The sequence below is a fragment of the Takifugu rubripes genome, chromosome 19 (genome assembly GCF_901000725.2).
Source record: "Takifugu rubripes chromosome 19, fTakRub1.2, whole genome shotgun sequence".
In the NCBI taxonomy this organism is placed as follows: domain Eukaryota; kingdom Metazoa; phylum Chordata; class Actinopteri; order Tetraodontiformes; family Tetraodontidae; genus Takifugu; species Takifugu rubripes.
In genome coordinates this window covers 12382728-12398139 of record NC_042303.1, presented here as the reverse complement: position 1 = coordinate 12398139, position 15412 = coordinate 12382728, and the positions used below count along the sequence as shown (strand labels likewise).

Below are 15412 nucleotides of genomic sequence, written 5' to 3'. Positions count from 1 at the left end.
TCTTTCCTGTTCTTTATTTCTTTCCTTCTTACCCATCTGCTGCTGACTCCCTCCCTGTCACTGGCATGTATTTCTCAAATTTTTGGTGGTATGCGTGTAGCCGGTGGCATCTTTGCAGCACTCTCAGCCTGTCTCCTTCTCCAGCCCTTCCTGCCCCCAGGTTCTCCTGCCAGTTTCTCCTCCCCAGCAGTACACAATGGTACTGGCATCTCTCACGGCTTCATCTCTTTGTATTGATTTTTTAAAATTACCTCTGCATTACTGACACCCTCCCTCATGACATTAAACTCTCTGCATTCTTTTAGAAACTCTGTACATATTCTGTCTTCTCATTCATATTATTTAATAACTTTGTAAGTTTTTAGATGAAACAATGACTTTTAAGACTTTTCAGAGCACCTTTGCTTGAATAATGGCTTTATTTGATCATTTTTTTCACGTGTTCTGGCTGGTTGTCCCTGTTTTGATCAGTACCACTCTTTGGAAATCATACTTTTTTTTTTAAACCTGTCTCTAACAGAGTTGCTCTAAGGTACAATTGTGAACTCATTCCTACCAGGGAGAAGAACTTGCATCCCAGTTTAGCCAAATGACCCTCAGTCGGCAGGGCTCCAGTGAGAACCCTGAGCCACCCCCCATGTATCAGACTCCAACGGTGATTTCCCAGCACCCACCTCAGACGAGCTACATCATGGCGACTACGGGTCAGCCATTGCCTCCTCCATCTGGCTACCAGCCTGCTACCGGTCACCCCCATCCTCCACCTCCACCACCTCCACCATCCCAGCAAGTCATGCAGGCCCCACCCCCACCACAAGGTTACATGCAGCCTCCACCACCACCACAGCAGGTAATGGAGCACAGGCTGTATGAGACATGGACTTTCTGAGGCTAATCACAGAGAATACATGGTTTGTGTTCATTATGTTTCTGAATGTGTTCTGTACTTTATTAGGAGTGATAGTTTAATGAGCACGCAGCACCAACAGTAGGGGAATAACGGTAAAATTATAAACATATGTATAAATACATCGGAAACACAACCATATTTAAATGATCAACTTGAGAATCCACTGTCTGGATGCTGGTAGGACATACCTAATATGTGAGCCACCACCCAGAAAATGCACAATAATTTACTTAAATATTAGCGCATATGAAATAGTCTGAAAGTAGTATGTTTATGTAGTTGAAAGTGTCTGTTGACACACCCCACAAACAAGAGGATTAGATGTCGTGTGACATTTATTAATCACTCGATTATTAATTATCTGTTATCTCAAACAGCACATTGTTGCCTCAGTCATACTCAAATTATATGATAACGACAAAGCAGGAGGAATATCAGGCTAACTGGATACTGCAATTAAGTGGTCCCGACTGGTCCTGCTGCGGTGTTTGCTCTGAAATTGCTTTATAGTGTTTATCTTACAAAGGGGATTTTCTGTCACAGGTTTTACATTAAAGCTGCTTATGAGGATCATTGGTTTAAATATGCGCTAATAAACTGGACTGTTGAAAGTAAATCTGCTGATTCTTAAAACTTCATTTAATCTTGAAACTTAATGTCCTCCTGAGAAAGTTTGTTATTGTGCTGTTATGAGTATCAGTTGTGTTGTTATGTTCCACATTAACATTGTTTCCCAGTTTGTATTTATTGATTGAAATTGTTTTTCAGATTCAAGTGTCATACTATCCTCCTGGTCAGTATCCCAGCTCAGGCCAGCAGTATCGGGTACCCCAGTCAATGTCTCACCAGGTGTCTTATCCTGCCCAGCGCACACAACCCATACCTCAACCAACACAACAGTCAGGTCAGTACGGTGGCTTCTGGTGTTCAGGCAAAGAGTCATTTGGTGGTTTTACTGGTCTTATATCTATATTAACCCTTCACTAAATATCGTCTTCCTAATCTTCTGTTAGGTCTCCAGACCATGATTCCCAGCCAGCAGCCAAGCTACCAGAGTGTGATGGGTGTGCAGCAGCCTCAAAACCCTGCTTTGCTCAATTCGCAGAGGGCAGGAATGGGAGGACAGATGCAAAGCATAATGGTTCAGTATACGCAGATGCCGTCATATCAGGTATGAACATTTCCGCTTTGTTGTATTAACTTTATAAACCTTTATTTTTAAATGTTAAATGTTATGTGGAAGTTGAAACAGCTTTATCTGACAGGCGCTTAAAACAGTGATACTACTAATACTGTATGTTGGGTCACTCCTGTTGGTGGGAGTCTTCTGTAATACTAAACTGAGAGGAATCAAACATGGACCCACAAAAGATGTGTCTTCATCTAACAGAATTGAAAATGGATGGATGCCGAATCAGTCCCAAAGATATTTATGGTGTTGTGGTGTCGCCCCGTCACAGGTTCCAGTGGGAAATGAAAATCAGCAAGTGGTGCAGCAGCAGTACCAGCAGCAGGTGATGGTGCCGGTCAGCCAGTCTGTCCAGGGGCCGATGCCTGTCTACTACAGCGTGATCACGCCTACACAACAGAATAGCACAAGGTGAACATCGATGAAGGTCATTTTCTGTGTGTCAGTGTCACAAAAATACATGTTAAGTAGTTGGCAAGTGCAGCTCCAAAATACTTCTTTTGCTATGTTATTATACCCAAATAACATCAGTGTTTCTGTCCTATTCTTTGATGTCCTGCAGCCCATCAGTAAGCTACTTGCAGCCCCCCAGCTCTGAGCAGTATCAGATCACACAGTCGCCGTCCCCATGCAACCCTCAACAGCTGCAGCAGCAATATTCAGGTTTGATTTGTTGTTGTGTACTTTGTATATGTAGGAGATCAAATATCACATTGAATGCTGACAGGCATGGCTGTGTATGCAGGAGTTCCACCTCCTGGCCCTGGGGTAATGGTCATGCAGCTCAGTGTCCCTAATGGACCGCAACCTTCCCAGAACCCGCCGCTTGTCCAGTGGAACCCCTGTAAATATTACAGCATAGAGCAGAGGCCTGGGAAGCCAGGCGACCTCTACAAACCTGACAACACTCCACAGGTACACACAAATATTCATCAGCAGGTGACTGAAGGAGCTTGTGATATACGGTACATACTGCCGACCACCTAGTGGTGTAATGTGACAGTGCGTCTTGGGATTGGAAATAAAATCAGGAATTAACATGAACTCTTTCACTTGAAATTAGTATAGTGGACTGTGACTGTGGCACATCTTAAATATCTTTTCCAGATATTTTTACTCCCTCATTTTGATAAAATGCAGTTCCTAACATGTGAACATGCATCTTTTTCTTTCAATGTGTTATTCACATACCAAGGTAAGATTCATCCTCTGATATCTACGATAGGACTTGTGTTGATACGTAAAAATACACGTATTGGAGCCGTTAATCCAGTGTGACATGTTCGCATTGGTGCAAATTGCCCCTTTCAGTTAGCTATTATTTTTTTCTCTTTTTTTTCTTTTTCTTTCCAGGCAAGTACTCAGCTTACAAGTCCCTTGGCCTCCCCCACTCAGTCTCCGACCCCGTCACCCTCTGGCAGTGTCAGCAGTGTATGCCCCGGCCTAGGACCACTACCCATCATTTCCCAGTTTCCACGACCAGGAGGACCAACTCAAGGTACACATGAAGAAAACGGTGAACTGTGATTAGGAAGGATCTTTGTGGCACACATAGGTGATAATATGGTAAGGGTTCAATATTTAACTGAGGAGGATGAGGTGAGGTTAGTTAGTGAGGAGGTGTTGTGCAGCTCTTACAGTGACGATAAAAAGCATTTTCTTCTCCTCCTTCAGTTATTTTCATCATTGCATATGTAAGAAGAGTTGCTTATTCTGATATGACCAGTTTTCTGTCTTTCAGGGGATGGACATTACTCTCTTTTGGGGCAGCCTCTCCAGTACAGTCTGTGTCCTGCTCCACTCATGCATGGCCAATCCTCTTACAGCTCCCATCAGGTCAGTACCAGTGACCTTCTCCCCAAGTTACTTCAGAGTTTTTGTGTATGAACTTGTAGTGTTTCATCACTTTGAGTGCTGTAATCACATTTCATAAAAGTTGTAACACATTTCAGGACGAATGCACACCACTCCAAAAGTGTCTCACATGTTCATCACAGTGTAACTCAAAGTCCAATAAAAGTCCAGGATGTCATCCTGTTCTGGAACAGGAGCAGTACTACCAGAGCCCATCCAAATGGCCTTATGTCCACTCAACTAGCATTTAGCAGAGAGCAGCAGATATTGCAGAGCCACCTTGGGCACCCTGTTCTCATCAGAGATGAGCCGGTTCACACCACACATGAGTCTTGGGACACATCAATTTCCTGCTGGGTCAGTGACCTTGCTGTGCTAAACATGTGTACTGGGTAAGGTCATATCTTCCAGACCATATGTTGGTCCTCTGGGTTCCCTGTGGTACATGGTTATGTACCTCATGTGGCTGGAACATTTCAGGAGATTCTGAACGATGATGCACTATCTACCAGGAGCTAACTGTTGCCCTAATCCAGGAAGAGACAGAGGTCCCTTTGAGACATCCCATCATCTACATGCTCAGATGTTGTAGGAAATGCATCCAGGAACAGGGAGGCAGTACACACTGTTGAGCCCTATTATGAGTGGCCTTGAGGAAATTAACAGATGTAACATCATTCAGAAGGAAGTGTACTGTATAATAAGTAAAGATTTCACCTGGAATATTTAGTTTCTTTTACTTTTTTTGTCGTTTTCAAAGTCTGTATAATAGACAATAGGCTAATGTCAACAATCATCATCGACTCCATGTCACCATCAGATGTGGGTCTGCAGCGAAGGTGGAGTTGTACTTAAAGTGTGTTTCAGGTAGAGGCAGCGAAGTGACTGATTTTTTTTTTTTTAACCTTTGGAAAACACACCTTCACCTCTTTGCTGCAGGCCGCATCACTTCCTGTCTCACCGTGGATGTAACAACCAAAAATAAACCTTTCACTCACACCCCATCTAGTGTCTCTACGCGGAACTGCATTTAAAAGCGGCCTACTTTTTTTCTCCAATATATCTTCAGAGCCAAGGAGTGATGAAACATGGAGCACGAGGGAAGAAACCAACACTTAAATCTGCATCAACGGATCTTGGCACTGCTGATGCTGGTTAGTACTTGGAGTCATACTTATACTTATCATGATTGACATTCTTATTTTCTGGAGCTACTTTGTCTCTCTGTGAATATTTACCGTGCTTCAACCATGCAGCTCCGCTGCTTGTGTGGTCTCTCTGAAGATTCCTGCACTTCTCTAGACTTGCTTTCCCTCCCTCTTCTGCTCAGATCAATGTTCACTGACTTCATCAGAAATGTTTAAACCCTTTCCAGTAAAACCAGCTCGACCCGCTCATATCCTTCTTTCCTTTTCTTTGTCCAGTTGTGAGTCGCATACTCGAGGTAACGGACCTACCAGAGGGGATCTCGCGTCCGGAGGCTGAAAAACTCTTTAACCAGCTTTCGATGTGCGGAGCCAAGATTCAGTGGCTGAAGGAACCCCAGGGAGGCCGGGGAGGGCAGGTCGGTTGCGGTCCTGTTATGGGGCCTTCTTGTGGAGCCGCCATGGGAGCAAAGGGTGACGGCAGCGACCCTGCTCACCTCTACACAGTAGTGGCAGTGTTCCCCAGCACCACGGCTGCCCAGAGTGCTTCCTTCAAACTCAACAACAGCGGGGCCAGCCTCTTCAAACTGAGGGCCGCCAAAAAGAACTATGACCTGCGTGTGTTGGAGAGAGCCAGTTCTCAGTGAAAACCCATCAGAGGTGGAGGACAGAAAGTCAGAGACAGAAAGAAAGAAAGACTCTTGGTGGAGTGGTGGAAAGGAAGGAGGTCTGAGGGGGGACTGCTCCTAGTGTACAAATGAAAAACAAACAAAAAAAACCCATAAAAACTTGAGTTCAAGATGTGTCAAATGTATAAAAGGGAAGAAGGTGTGAATCATGAGGTGGTTGGTGTTTGGTTGCAAATATGATTCTGTCGTTTTTACTATTCATCTCTTTTTTTTTTGGTTTTGTATTTATATAGCAGAAGAGCACACAAGACACGTAGGCATGTGTTTCACTGTTGCCGTGGAATGTGTGCTGCCATACAAGAAACACACACTCGCACCCCAGGAGACAGTAGAGACGCACACCACACAGGCAACAGGGTGACGTAGCACATAACACACTGGACAGTCGACCTCAGTCAAGCCCTCATTTTGCCCTTCACCTCCTCCCCCTCCACCCTTCGACCCTTCCTCTTACCCCGCCGACACGTTCTCTTATCTCCCGCCCCGCCTCGCGTATTTATACATTTTCATACGCACACTGGTGCACTCCTCCTCCTCCTCCTCCTCCCCCCCTCTTTCTCTCCATGTCTGCAGCCGCCTCCTCTCTCCCTCTGCTCCTGTCGCTGCTCTCTCCTCTTGCTTTCTGTTTGCCTTACTGCTGTTGTGGGTTCCCGTATTGCGCTGTTTTGTTTTTTTTCCTCAAGTTTGTTTTATTTCTTTTTTGGGATTCAATATATTTATATAAGTGATGTAAGGAATAAAAGAAATCTATATATTCAGTGATTTTTTTTTTTTTTCTTTTTCCCCAGAGTTAAAAACTTTAGGCCTTCCTTTATCTTTCCTCTTTTCCTTCCCTCTTCATCCCTTGATCCTCCTTCCTGCCCTCTACCTCACTTTTTGAGTCCTTCTCCTCTCCCACCACCCCCCCGCTCCACCTCGATGCCCCGTTGTGTTCGCGTTTTTTTGTTGACAGCCGTGCAGAACGTATCAGAAGAAGTAAAGTGCACAATGATTGCATATGTCTACTGTAAATTTTATTTAATCTGTTATTTTTGTTTGTTTTTAAAAATATAAAAAGTGGAGAAAAAAATGTCAAAACATCTGTTGTGGTTCATTGATTGACAAACAGGTGTGTGTTTCTCTTGTACTTCCTACATATAAATATTATAAATATTTAGGATATTTTTGAGAAGCAAGGACATTTTGACTCTCCACAACTCCAAACGTGGGTTAGAGGTTAGGCTCGGGTTTAGGGGCTTAGTTAGGATGGTCAGGAGCTGGGCACTGTTACGTCTATGAGGAGCCTCACAAAGATAGAGATACGAGGATGTGTGTGAGTGAAAGACCCCTCTTGGACACACTACAGAATGAGGTCTGGTCTTTCTCAAGGGTTGAGATTCAGTTTTGGGGTCTAAGTTAATTTGCTATTTGGCTGAGGGGTAGGGTTCGCGTTCTAAGGCTGTAAGGTTATACTTATGGTTGGATGCAGGGGCGAGGAATGCAGGTTGTCCACAAGAGTCCTCACAAGTGTGTATGTGTGAGTGTGTGTTTACACCTCTGATACTTAAAGTGGGAACAGCAAAGTTGTGAATGTAGAACTGGCCCCTGTAAACCTCCACACGGTATTCTTAAGCGTTAATTAGGACTAAAATATATTCGGAGTCATTTTCATAAATTTCTATCAAGTTGAAGATATTTTGTGTAAGAAAGTGGCCTGATGGGACTCTGAGCTCATCTGTCAGCAAAAGAAGTAAATGGATGCTGTCATCACGTCTTCAGCCTGTTGGTCTGTGAACCCGCACGCTCACGGGCGAAAACTTAAATGTGTGTAAAAGTAAAAGAGCCCGCACCTTCACCCCTGGATATCGAAGACTTCAAGGTTCTAAATCATGCTGGAAATGAAGGAAACTCATCACCGACACCAGTAACATGCAGTAAAAAGGAAAAGCAAGTAAACAACACAATGGAGATTTTGTACACATTCAGCTTCTGATGCATAGAATATATTCATTAATATAGTCTAAAACTCACTATTAGCGGTAAATATTCCCAACTTGTGTTTTATTCTGCAGGGGAAACAGGAGCAAAGCTCTCTTCTGGGCTTTTAACATGCCCAGCTGTCCCAGACAGTCACATATATAGACACACAGGCCCAGGGCTGGGCCGGGGGTGTCCTGCCGGCATTACTCATCCCAATCTCCCACCTGTTTGAGCCTCATTTGGAAAGTTGGGCATGTTAACGACAGAACAACAGGCCTGCTAGAAAGGCTCCTCAGCAGCGTCAGTCTGTGCTTTCCCAACAAGCAGGAATCAACGTTTAATGGTAAGATGAGGCGTTTTTGCTTTTATGGCTTTAATTCTCTTCTACTCATCTTGATCCCAGGCCGAAAGCTTCCCTGGAACTTGTGGAATTTCGAATAACTGGATGATTCCCTGTCTGGAGCAACCTGAGAAAGCCTGCGTGGATGCAGCAGATGTATATCTGGCGGCAGGTCTCACCTCCGCCGGGATCGAATTGCCCCCGCGGAGCAGCTTTCCGTGTTAATTTTAACTGAAATATCGCTGCTCTTCTCATCCCGAACATGGCGACAGGTCCTGTGGATTAACGAGCTTCCCAGACCTTCACCCGGCTCATCCGGAAAATGCACCAGCCAATTAGTGGACATGCTTCTGAATATACTGTTAAAGTGTGTGTGTGTGTGTGTGTGTGTGTCTGCAGAGTCGATCGCTCCCGCCCTGACTAGGCCTCACCAACCTTCACCATGGCCCATTACGACTCGTAAGTTCTGACCGATGATGGGTTTGAGATGGATCTGAAAACATCGTCAAACCAAAAATGTGGAGTCAGATGCTGTTCTGACCATTTTTTTCTGACCTTGTTAGACATGAAACTTAAATGGGGGGGGGGGGGGGGGGTTATGAGGCACTGATGCAGTTAGTCCACACCCGAAATCTCAGTTTCAACATTTGCTCTCTGATGATGACAGGGTGGACGACAAAGACTCTGTGGACATTCACGACAACCCGCCCCTCCCTGATAATGTGGTGAAAGAGGAGGACAACAGGGTGAGACCCCCCCCCCCCACATGCATCAACAAGTCCTTTAAAAAATCAATTACAGCGTATATAAATGAAACGGACACTAAAGCCCAAAATCTGTGGAATCTGAGTGGACTGTTCTATTCTTCTCTCTTGGTTTTTGGCGGCTGTGAGGGATTCAGCCTCAACTGATGATGGGGTTTTTTTGGGGGGGGGCTGGAACCTCGAGTAGCCAACTCGGGTGGCAGGACTCCGGTACGGTAATGTGTGAAGCGTCCCTGCTGTTAGCGCTTATTGTGCTCCAAATCCATCACCAGGTGACCGCAGGATGCCTGGAGCCAGTTTGGTCCCTGGAACTGGGAATGTGTGCACAGATGGACATGAGTGCACGTGCACGTGTGTGTTTGAATACAAGTGTTTTATATTTAAATTTGGCGAGGACATGTTAGTTTGGGCCTACTGGCGGCACCCTTTGATGGCTAATTTTAGATTGAAACATTCAGCCCCACCCACCTGTGGTGTGTGTGTGTGCGTGCGTGCGTGCGTGCGTGTGTGTGTGTGTGTGTGTGCGTGCGTGCGTGCGTGCGCGTGTGCGTGTGTGTGAGAGAGAGAGAGATACATACACACACACATTATGGCAGCATTCTTTGGGCATTTTTCTCCTCGTACAACTTTGAAAAGCTGGTACATGGTCAAACCATTTTGTCTAAGGATGGGGTGTATTTGTAATCATACATGGGGGGGGTTGGGGGGGGGGCAGATGTACCAGACTGCCCGACTGGTCCAGACGCTTTAAATGGCCGTGAAGGGGCCCTGAGGCATTTGTTGTCAAGTGTTTAGGAATCTGCCCCCGTGCACTGGTGCCCCGTCAGGAGCAGCTGCTAATGAACAGGAATCTTCACGGATTAAGACGCGCATTAATTACCTTTGGCGCAAAAGCGCCACAAAAAGGTTCCGAAACCCGCGTTTGCGTCGCATCACTTCTGGCTTCTCTTCCCATTTTCCCCCCCAAACCTTCTTCCTGGTTCCTGCAGGTGTACTTCATTTACGACGAAGAGGTGGAGGAGGAGGAGAAGGACGAAGCTCCTCCAGTAGAACCAGTCAAACCGGTCAACGACAGGCCCCACAAGTTCAAGGACCACTACTGCAAGAAGCCCAAATTCTGCGACGTCTGCGCGCGCATGATCGTGTGTACGTGGCCCCTCCCCTTTGCCTCCTGGCTGCGCTGCGAGCGTGACCCTCTCACTCGTGTTTCTGCTTTATTCTGGATCTACTTTTCCAGTGAACAACAAGTTTGCGTTGAGATGCAAGAACTGCAAAACCAGCATCCATCACCAGTGCCAGTCCTACGTGGAGTTCCAGAGGTGCTTTGGCAAAATTGTGAGTTTCGTTCGAGCTTTTCACGGCCGCAGGGATCTTTCTGTCGTTGCTCCGGGTTTTTGGCGAACGGTTCTCTCCTCCGTCAGCCCCCAGGGTTCCGACGGGCCTACAGCTCTCCTCTGTACAGCAGTCAGCAGAACGCCACGGTCTCACAGCTGCTGCCCTTCTGTGAGTCCAACACGTGCACGTTCCTCACGCCTCCAATGAAAATCATTGTTTTTCCACCCGTTGGAATCCAACTGTGACAACCATCCCGGGGCTGTTTGATTGGCAGCGCAGTCGAACCGCACCGACCCCGTGTTTGAGACGCTGCGTATCGGCGTGATCATGGCCAACAAGGAGCGAAAGAAAGGATCCGAGGAGAAGAAGAACGTGAGTTCCACCCTTTCAATTTGGGATTTTACCTGAAGGAATCGCAATGGTGTGACTATTTTTTCTTCCCCTAAATTTGCTCAGATGATGATGATGGAGGATGATGAGTCGCAGCCCAAACAGGACGACGACGACGGAGGCCAAGGAGGTAAAAACGATGTGCCACGAGCTTCACATCCACCTCTGAGGGGACCTCCCGGGGGAACGGTGGAACATTCTGGTCAGAGATTGGCGTTCTAACAGGAGTCACTTTCTTTTTGTCTGACCAGCAACTAACCAGGATGGGGACAAGAAAGGAGACAAGGCTCCTGCGGACGACAAGGTCTGATCCTGGTGATTGCGATGACGTCACACGCACGAGCGCGCTAACCCGAGTCGTCACAGCTAATCGAACCTTTGACTTGTGTGATCTAAGACTAAAAAGCTCCAGCCGGGGAAGATCGGCGTGTTTGGCCAATCTCACTATTACCTGGCTCTGTACAGTTTCAAAGCCATCGAGAAGGACGACCTGGACGTGCAGTAAGCCTTCGCTCCTTGAACCTTCTTCTCCCCTCTGCGTTTTTATTTAAAAGACGCTAAAGTTGAGGAAAACGTTGTTTTCAGCGCCGGCGACCGCATCGCTGTCATCGATGACTCCAACGAAGAGTGGTGGAGGGTGAGTTCGGGGTCATGATAGCGATAAAAGGTCATTAAAGGTCATTAGCAAAGCGCCTTTGTTTGTGCCGCCAGGGCAAGATAAAAGAGAGAAGCGGCTTCTTTCCTGCCAGCTACATCATCAGAGTGCGAGCGGGAGAGGGCGTCTACAAGGTGACTCGCTCCTTTGTTGGCAACAGAGAGATGGGCCAAATCACGCTGAAGAAAGACCAGGTTAACGCCGCCTCCACGCACTTTTTCCCGCCGCGGCGTCCATCATGGCGCACAGACGCGGTCACGAGGTCAAAAACACATATTTGTTCTTCTGCCTTTCCCAGATTGTAGTGAAGAAAGGCGAGGAGGTCAACGGCTACCTGAAGGTCAGCACAGGGCGAAAGCTGGGCTTCTTCCCAGCCGATCTGCTGCAGGAGATCTGAGGACGCCCGGCGGGTCACACTGGTGACCAACGTCCAGCTACGCTGGTGTCAAACTTTGAAATGTGATCTTTGGTCTATGTTGGGAATCACTGTACGCAATTCAGTCCAAACATCGTCTTTTGTTTTTAATTGTATATTAAAAGGCTCCTGTGTGCTTATTTCCTGCCAGAGCGATGAAGGACACATTAATTGTCTGCTCATGCCAGCTGACCTTTGCATTAGTTGACCCTCATAGAGGAAAGTAGAATCGACATCCATAGAAGAGCAAGTCAGGTTTGCTTGTGGACTGGGTTTGAACACCCCGTTGCAACACAGGAGGTATGCAGCTGAGTGTGAGGACGATGCCGTCAGATGCAGCTGAGTGTGTTCTCTGAGGCTCGCCGTGTGGCACCATCAGCCTTGTGACGCACCGAGGGAATTTGTTGGCTGGCAAAGGCCCATCCTCTCAGATCAGGAAGGCTCGGAATGGCATGTGAAGGGTGCGTTCCTAAGTTTTAGTTATGAACTAGTTTAATTTACCTTTTGATAATTAATAATACATCAGGTCCTTCAATAGATGTTTACCTTTCTATATGTCTTCTGTAATATCACTCATTCATTTCTTGGCTGTCTCACAATCACACACGCACGCACACACACAGGATTTCTCTTTCCTGACACTCAGCAGTGGGGGGGTCAAGGGTTCGTGGATGACAACATAGCAGCTGTGATATCGTCAACTGTGTTTCGGTCCAGAGCATCATGAAGCAGAGTCTTTTTCCCCGGGGGGACGTGACCCGTGTCTGAAGGGTGGCTCTGTCGGCCAATCAGAGAACTGCTGGAGCCTGGCAGCAACCTGCCCAGGCCCGTGGTGCCGCTTCCTGTTTCGCTCTTGACAGAATACAGAAGGAAAAGAAAGAGGAGTGGCAGCCAGGCAACGCACCCTCTGCATCCTGACTGGATGGGTGGGTGGGTGGGTGTGTGATTATTGTACTACAGTAATTCATGAAGATCACGTTGTAGAAGGTCTAAATTGCATATTTAAAAGCAGTCAGGTGAAACAAAAAATAAGGCAACTTTTCTGCGGTTACGAATTACAATTTAAGAGGTAGAATATGTGAAATAAATCTGAAAGGACCCATTACAGTTTATTGTGTAGTGACTATATAAGTCAACAGAGGTCGCTCTTGCATTATTTACGCAGCACAAACAGCGTATCAAAAACTAAGTGTAACGCTTGTGATCCATCCATTCATCCTTCCTTCCTTCCTTCCTTCCTTCCTTCCTTCCTTCCTTCCTTCCTTCCTTCCTGTTAACCTCTGTGTATTCCTGATTAGGACAGATGCTGGAGCCAACCCTGGAGCTAACCCTAACTCTAACAAGTCCATATTCTGATCACATTAATTTTAACATTTTGGATGTTTTAAATTTATTAAAGACTAAATATTTCAAGGACACGTTTTTTATTACCACAACCTTGTTAAGGGGTGAAGTGGTAAAAATGGATGGATGGATGGATGGATGGATGGATGGAAGGAAGGATGGAAGGAAAGATGGAAAGATGGAAGAATGGATGGAAAGATGGAAGAATGGATGGATGGATGGATGGAAGGAAGGATGGAAGGAAAGATGGAAAGATGGAAGAATGGATGGATGGATGAAAGGAAGGAAGAATGGATGGATGGATGGATGGGTGAAAGATGGACGGATGATGGAAGGAAGGAAGGAAGGAAGGAAGGAAGGAAGGAAGGAAGGAAGGAAGGAAGGAAGGAAGGAAGAATGGATGGATGGATGGATGGATGAATGGATGGATGGATGGATGGCATTAATAGTCACAAAAATCTTGTAATTCTCCAAATCAGTACAATGATTTGAGTAGAAACATTTGTGGGAATGCAGAGATTTTCAAGACACCGTGTGACGTTAAAGCCTTGTTGAAAATTGATTGTGACTCCAAACACACTCTAAATGTTGAAGCAAAATGGCTAATGGAGAACAAAGTCATTGTTTTAGTGGTCACTACAAAGATTTAACTTCAGCACAATGAAAAATGTGTGGATGGAACAGTGATGTGAAAAAAAGAAAAAAGAAAGTATATATAAATAAATATTAATATTTCCGACTCATATGTGTTAAAAATGCATTTGGAGTATTACCACACATTTCTGCCATTTTATTAAGTAAAATTTGTTTTTTCCAATCAAATCCACGGCCATCCATTCTTCCTTCCTTCCTTCCTTCCTTCCTTCCTTCCTTCCTTCCTTCCTTCCTTCCTTCCTTCCTTCCATCCATCCATCCATCCATCCATTCACCCACCCATTCATCCATCCATTCATCCTTCCTTCCATATTTCCATCCATCCATCCATTTTTACCACTTCACCCCTTAACAAGGTTGTGGTAATAAAAAACGTGTCCTTGAAATATTTAGTCTTTAATAAATTCAAAATGTTAAAATTAATGTGATCAGAATGTGGACTTGTTAGGGTTAGGGTTAGCTCCAGGGTTGGCTCCAGCATCTGTCCTAATCAGGAATACACAGAGGTTAACAGGAAGGAAGGAAGGAAGGAAGGAAGGAAGGAAGGAAGGAAGGAAGGAAGGAAGGAAGGATGAATGGATGATGGATGGATGGATGGATGGATGGATGGATGGATGGATGGAGGAGCACTGCTGCCAGAATCAGCTCTGGCTGAGCTGATAAAGAATTTGATGATGAAAACAGAGCCAAGGTCCCAGTTGTCGCCCTGCTTGCTGGGAACAGTTTGAACTGCCAATCCCAAGTATTTGCAGTCTTCATGCTCTCAGACCACAGAGGCAGAAAAGGTCCGCTCCAGGGTGGAATTCACCTCAACCCCCACGTTCTTGTCTTTGGACTGTGGGAGGAAGATGGTGTAACCTATGAGAACCCATGAGGACGCGTGGGGGAAGAGCCAATTCTGATAACTTTGATAACAACAATAATCAGAGATGATCTGAGGCTCTGTTGGACCTGACCACATCTCACAGAACACTGAACCACCAGCGGCACCACATACATTGTTGGTGATAGTTCAGGGGCCTTTAACAGGTCTGCTTAATTGATTAAATGACATTGACTTGAGCTTAATCCAGTGAGCTGATGTCTCCAAATGTATGCAAGCTTTTCACCAGTGCATTAACTATCTCCTCCTCCTCCTCCTCCTCCTCGAGCAGCCTAGGTGCCCCCCCCCCTCATTGCTAGTCGCAGAACCTATTAGGATTGGCCCCAGAGTCGGCCTCTGCTTAGCAAATAAATAATGGTAATGATGATGATCCCTCATCTTGTCACCGGGGCGCTCCCTGGGGGTCTTGTAGTGCAGGTGGAGGGAGCCTCTCCTGGCCTAATTGGTTCCAACCCTGCAGTCTTCCTCGCAGCGTTTTTCCCAACGCCACCTTCCCCCTTTCTCTCCCCTCCTTGCTGGCCTTGGGACTCATTTGGTAGCCTTTTGCTTCATATGGGGGTGCCATCACCGCCCATATGGATGGATAAACGAGCTCAAAACATAAGAGAGGCAGAGACTTAATGAATTCTACAATAATATGTTGCCAAAGTGTTGCCAAAGGTTGCAACAGGTGCGTTCAACTTCCCGGATAATTTTGCGAAACAGACCAGTATTTCCTTCTGCCTGATCCAGACCTGCGAGCCCTCCGAGCCTGTGCACAACTAGCATAAATCCTCATTACATCCTCATTTTTAAACAGGCAGGAAAGATGTTGGAGTGCTAGAAATGTGCAAATCAGATTAGATAATCCAATTCTGATGCCTTGACTGCAACAATTGAAGACATT

The 15412-nt window shown here is 46.0% G+C and overlaps 2 protein-coding genes across 20 annotated transcripts in view; both read left to right on the top strand.

Moving 5' to 3' along the window:
* r3hdm2 (R3H domain containing 2) overlaps window positions 1–6858 on the top strand; it is a 30308-nt gene extending 23450 nt beyond the window's left edge. For 13 of the 18 annotated variants that reach the window (XM_029826475.1, XM_029826466.1, XM_029826469.1 and 10 more), the window contains 11 exons: window positions 101–199; window positions 560–850; window positions 1679–1814; window positions 1924–2081; window positions 2371–2510; window positions 2662–2762; window positions 2845–3014; window positions 3453–3597; window positions 3841–3935; window positions 5023–5107; window positions 5378–6858. In XM_029826475.1, coding sequence (XP_029682335.1) covers window positions 101–199; window positions 560–850; window positions 1679–1814; window positions 1924–2081; window positions 2371–2510; window positions 2662–2762; window positions 2845–3014; window positions 3453–3597; window positions 3841–3935; window positions 5023–5107; window positions 5378–5745 — 1788 coding nt within the window. In that variant the 3' untranslated portion in view covers window positions 5746–6858. The remainder of the gene's footprint in view (window positions 1–100; window positions 200–559; window positions 851–1678; window positions 1815–1923; window positions 2082–2370; window positions 2511–2661; window positions 2763–2844; window positions 3015–3452; window positions 3598–3840; window positions 3936–5022; window positions 5108–5377) is intronic. The other 5 variants (XM_029826476.1, XM_029826478.1, XM_029826477.1 and 2 more) reach the window with 1 other exon arrangement.
* Window positions 6859–6926: 68 nt separating this feature from the next.
* On the top strand, window positions 6927–12198 carry LOC101073246 (SH3 and cysteine-rich domain-containing protein 3). Of its 2 annotated transcripts, XR_003885921.1 has the most exons (14): window positions 6927–8089; window positions 8486–8545; window positions 8754–8832; window positions 9840–9996; window positions 10088–10185; window positions 10272–10353; window positions 10460–10557; window positions 10642–10705; window positions 10827–10879; window positions 10973–11076; window positions 11161–11212; window positions 11287–11424; window positions 11529–11718; window positions 11797–12198. XR_003885921.1 is itself a non-coding variant. In XM_011614160.2 (13 exons), exons 2-13 carry the CDS (start codon window positions 8529–8531, stop codon window positions 11625–11627), a joined length of 1041 nt encoding a protein of 346 aa, XP_011612462.1. In that variant the 5' UTR covers window positions 6927–8089; window positions 8486–8528; the 3' UTR covers window positions 11628–12198. The 2 variants fall into 2 exon arrangements, 1 of the variants encoding a protein (XP_011612462.1); XM_011614160.2 differs by having other exon boundaries at window positions 11529–12198.
* The last annotated feature ends 3214 nt before the right edge of the window (window positions 12199–15412 follow it).